Below are 4,843 nucleotides of genomic sequence, written 5' to 3' on the forward strand. Positions count from 1 at the left end.
CTGATCCCTGTGAGAGCGAATTTCTGCTGCGAATCCCTGCCTGCATCCCGAAAATTGCAATTGTTATTTTTTTTCTCGGTTCGATCCGATCCCGCATTCATCGACGGGTACGCTCCGTTCCATTGAAGGACTCTTGAAACGTTCGGAAAAATCTATAAAAAAAATTTCTGTTACTTCTTATAAATTTGATATCACCTGTAATTGTGAATTTTCGTCGTACCCCTTCGGGTCTCTTCCAATCTTGGTTCCCAATTCAATGGACCGGTTCCCAGTCGGGAGTCGAGATTCCTGCCTCCCGGGATTGATCGTATCTGGAGCGAAACCGGGCACAATTGAAATCCTTTTTTAGCTTCTGTTTTTTTTCAAGCTCCTTATTTCGTCTCGTTTCTTCGATTCGTCTATTCCGTGGGTCATTTGCAAAGTCCTTTTGATTCGTTGTTGATTTTTATCCTTTTGCGATTCTCGTGTTTTTTTTTTTTCATTGTCAAGATCAACGGGCGGACAACAATGGCATCGTCGGCATTGTAGGCAGTCGGACTAATTGCCATTGTTGAAAATTGCTAATGCGGAAATTCTCCACCAGGAGCGCTTTCGTGTAACATTGTTGTTTTTCCTAAAGAATTTTATTTCTGCTTCTGATCTCCCGGGGACAAAGAGTTCAATCTGAATTTGCAGCGCAGCACCCGCTGCGCGCAGCTTCTGTTGTTGCAGTTTGTTGCATTGCGATGCTGGTCCTTCGAGCCGGATCCATGCAGTTTCGTTACACATTGCCGAGTTTTCAATGATTGACGGATTGGGAGTCTGTAATAATAACCCTTATTTCGAAGATTTTTTCTTACCATTTCCTTCTTACCACGTTAAGCTGATGATGGAGTTTAATTTTTTTCTTCATTCCACTTTTTCAATTCGTCAGGTTCGCTACCGCCAAGTCCCGCCGACAGTGGAGTATCCGATGTGGACAGCTCCAGTAGTGGAGGTCAGCCGGCCTGCAGCGATGAACTCAAAGCCCGCCTCGGAATCCCGCTCAGCAGCAATAATGGAGTAACCACCGCCAACAGCAGTAGCAGTAGTAATCCCGCCAACAATGGCCAGCTCGGCAACCCGCTGGTCAACGGATCCAACGGATTACCGCCGCTCAATGTTCCCACCTCACCTTCGTCCGGCTCATCGCTGCCTCCGGCGGTGACACTTTCGGCAGCCGTAGCCGCCACCCAGCAACATCTCCAGCAGCAAGCACAAGCCCACTTACCACCGGGAACATTCCTGCGACCGAACTTCTACCATCACAACTCGCCCCCTCTCAGGAACATCTGGAACCAGCGGAATGTACCCCGTAAGTAGACATTGCAACTCTTTTTCTCTCTCTTATCAGTAGACTTAAAAATTTGCAGTTTATCAACACGTGTGTCGGTTCCCGGAATTCGGTGCAACTGACCGAATCAATGGTTCCATTCTCGAGGCGAGAAAAGCCTTGCCAAGACTTTGTGCAAATAGTCTCGAAAGTTTGGGATTTTTTAGCCCTGGAAACCCCTTTTGTCTGGTTTACAGTCGGACTTTCAGTGTTTCTAAACCTTGAATTTTGACGCGCAGTCTCGGTTTTCTCAATTCACGACAATTTTTCACATGGCCATGTTTCAATTTTTTAAAATCGTTTTCAGGATAAAATATTCTTAAATATTTTTAATAAGTAAGTCGAATGATGCCATTTTAAGGAAATTTGTACACAATTCCAACAATTTTACTGAGAATTTAGCAACGATCATGACCAAATTTGGCACCAAGATGACCTAAATTTGACACTGTGGTCAAAACTTTGACGGGTTGTTTTTCACAATTTTTTTTAATAATTTTGATAAAATTGTAGCAAAAGATGATTTTAATTTCAATCCCATTTTGGAACAAATTTAACCTAAATGAAAATAATTTTGATAGTTTTGACAAAAGTTCAAAACAATTTTAAAATAGATATATAGAACTTTACTAAATGTTGACTCATACTAGTTGGGATACAATTTTGGCTTAATTTTGACTTGAGCTAATTTTAAACAACTTGGGTAGAAGTCAAATACAATTCAATGCTATTTTTCAAGAACTTTGACATAGTTTTACGGCTTAATCCAGATAAGACTTGACTAAAATTTAACAATATTTTGCTAAGTTATGAGAAAATTCACAAGATTATCAATTTTCCTGGATTGAAATTATTAAAACTTTTAAACTGTAAACAAACTATTGAAATATTGATAACTTTTAAAATGATTTACAATTTTTAAAATTTTGGCAAATTTTGTAATTTATTTAATTTTGACAGTTTACAGTTATGACAATTTTTACAACAATTATGACTAATTTGATAATTTTGACAATTTGCATTTTTGTCAAATTTTACCAATATAGACAAATTGACAACTATGACAAGTTTGACAATTTTTTCAAAGATTTACATTTTTAACAATTTGGAAAATTTTGCCAATTTAGATGGTTCAGACAATTTGCCAATTTTTCCAACTTTGCTAATATTGACAAACTGATAATTTTGACAATTTCGACACAATTTGTACTATTTGCCAATTTTGACAGATTCAATAATTTTGAGAACACTGCAAATTTTGATAGTGTTCAAAATTTCAAAAAAATTCTATATTAAAAATTATATTTAAAAAAATGTCAATAGCTGGTACACGCAGAAAAATATTTTTTTGAAATAATAAGATTTCGGCCAAAAATTATAAAAATTTTGGTTGGGAAAAGGTACGAATATATTTTTGATGACCTGACAAAAAACATCGATTCGATTTAAACTTATCGTTTGTTTGAAACTCAAATACACCTTTTTTAAAAATAAATCGAAATTTCTGTCAAAACAATTAAAAAAAATTGTTGAAAATTACAAAATTTTTATTGTTGGGAAAATGAATCATTGAGGGGTTCAAAATAATGAAACTTAGGGTTGTAAATATTTTTGGGTCATTGCATCTGGAATAAAAAATAAAATAAAAAAAATGCATGCTCAGAAAAATGTTATTCCCCCAGCCGATTTTGAACAGTTTTCCGACTAATTAGAAACTATGACACCTACATTGAAAGCTGCTTTCTCTGCTAGCCTGAAACCCTGATGAGAATGCTGCTGTTGGTGTAAATTGCCATGCCTGGGCTATCTCGATATTTTTTCCTAATGATGTTGTTCGGATATGCTGAAATTTCATCACTTTGTTTTTCTTTTATTGACTTATCGTTTTTCAGTTACACGTTTATCGAATAAACCCAATATTGGTTTGAAAATAAACCAAATTTTAATTTCGTGTTATAAAAAATAAGTGTGTGAAAACAACAAAATTTTTCGTTGATTTTAATTTTGTGAAAGCTATCGAAAAATCTGCTTTTAAAATACAAAATAAAATAACAAAACGTTTTGCTAAAACCAACCCCTGTTCTTTTTCTGCGTGTATGAATATTATATTGTTAAAATGTCAAAGTTTTAAATATTAAAAAAAAGCACGAAAGTTTTGACATGTTGAACGATATCGAGCAAATTTATTGTAATAATCATAAAATTTTTCAAAATACCAAAAATGTCAGAGTGGCGCAAATTTCCAAAATTCAACAAAATTTGTCAAAAATTTCAAAATTCAAATATTTTTCCAAATTGTTAAATTTGACAAAATTGTAAAGTTTTGATTTGACTGATTTGACAATGTTGTCATTTTGATAATTATGGAAGTTTTTTACAATTTCCAAGTCCAATTTGAATCCACAGCATTTTAACTATCGAAATTATTAAAAATTGAAGGAATCTAAAGAATATGGGATCCAAATTCACCGTTATAAATCCAAAAAAAGGGAAAAAGCTTGGTTGAGAACCACCACCGCAAACACCGGCAATTCAAATATTTATGCAGACATTTTTGTCAAGCGGTAGATTTATTTCCACCCAGCAGTAGATGCACCTTCAAAAAATGCTCGCCAGGAAAAATAAAAAAAAATCAGCAAACCGAATGCAAACAAGCCAGCTTAAATAAATCAATCAAAAACCCTCCGATAGATAAGTGCGGGTAGGTACGTCGTGCTCGTTGCACAATCGCTATTTTTGCACAATCCCACCCCGCGCTTATCATTCCACCATAATGTTCAACCGCCCACCTTTCCCAAAAAAAAAACGAAATACAATTGCAGAATGTCCTCATCTGCTGATGCCGTCCAAGTTGGCCTTGAACGGTGAGTGTAAAAATTGAAAATGCGCGAAGCAGTAATTAAAGAATCGTTGCACTCTTGTTTACCAAACCATCATCGCATCGCCATCTCTAAATCCACTGCCTGCTGCGTTAGGTTGTGTGCTATGTATTGGTGAGCTAGCGCGCTTGCTGCGTTTCTCGGATGACAACATTCTCCGATGATGATTATTATTAGCAGCCTATCGTGAGATTTTGCCCGCCCTCCGCCTCCATCTTCCTTTGCGAGAGTTAGGTTAGGTGATTCCGCGATCAGTCAGCTGATCTCCGGGTGCATCATCCCGGATTTCGAGCGATCGCATCTTTCCTGTGTTTTCCGCCTACGATGCGTTGCGCCAATTTTTGACAGCTACGCGTCCGTAATAAATGGCGACATGCATCACGAACGACAACGACGGGCACAGGAAATGTGACTGACAGCTACCGGGACAAGTTAGCATTCAAGCTAACTAAATGCTAGCAGTGATTCTTACATTTTTCCTGTTTTACCAAACCGAAACGAGGGGAACAACTGCTTGTCGAATTTTTTAGCAAAAACAAATGACAATCCCGCCTAGCGCGTTCGTTGCATTCCGAAAATATTGCATACGACGAAAATAAAACGATCCTGTCAT

The 4,843-nt window shown here is 36.9% G+C and overlaps 1 protein-coding gene across 1 annotated transcript in view; it reads left to right on the top strand.

The window, feature by feature from the left end:
* The window catches only part of LOC129752093 (mucin-12-like), a 52,335-nt gene extending 50,994 nt beyond the window's left edge, over window positions 1–1,341 (top strand). The window contains exon 5 of the mRNA XM_055747886.1: window positions 914–1,341. Coding sequence (XP_055603861.1) covers window positions 914–1,341 — 428 coding nt within the window. The remainder of the gene's footprint in view (window positions 1–913) is intronic.
* The last annotated feature ends 3,502 nt before the right edge of the window (window positions 1,342–4,843 follow it).

The sequence above is a fragment of the Uranotaenia lowii genome, chromosome 3 (genome assembly GCF_029784155.1).
Source record: "Uranotaenia lowii strain MFRU-FL chromosome 3, ASM2978415v1, whole genome shotgun sequence".
In the NCBI taxonomy this organism is placed as follows: domain Eukaryota; kingdom Metazoa; phylum Arthropoda; class Insecta; order Diptera; family Culicidae; genus Uranotaenia; species Uranotaenia lowii.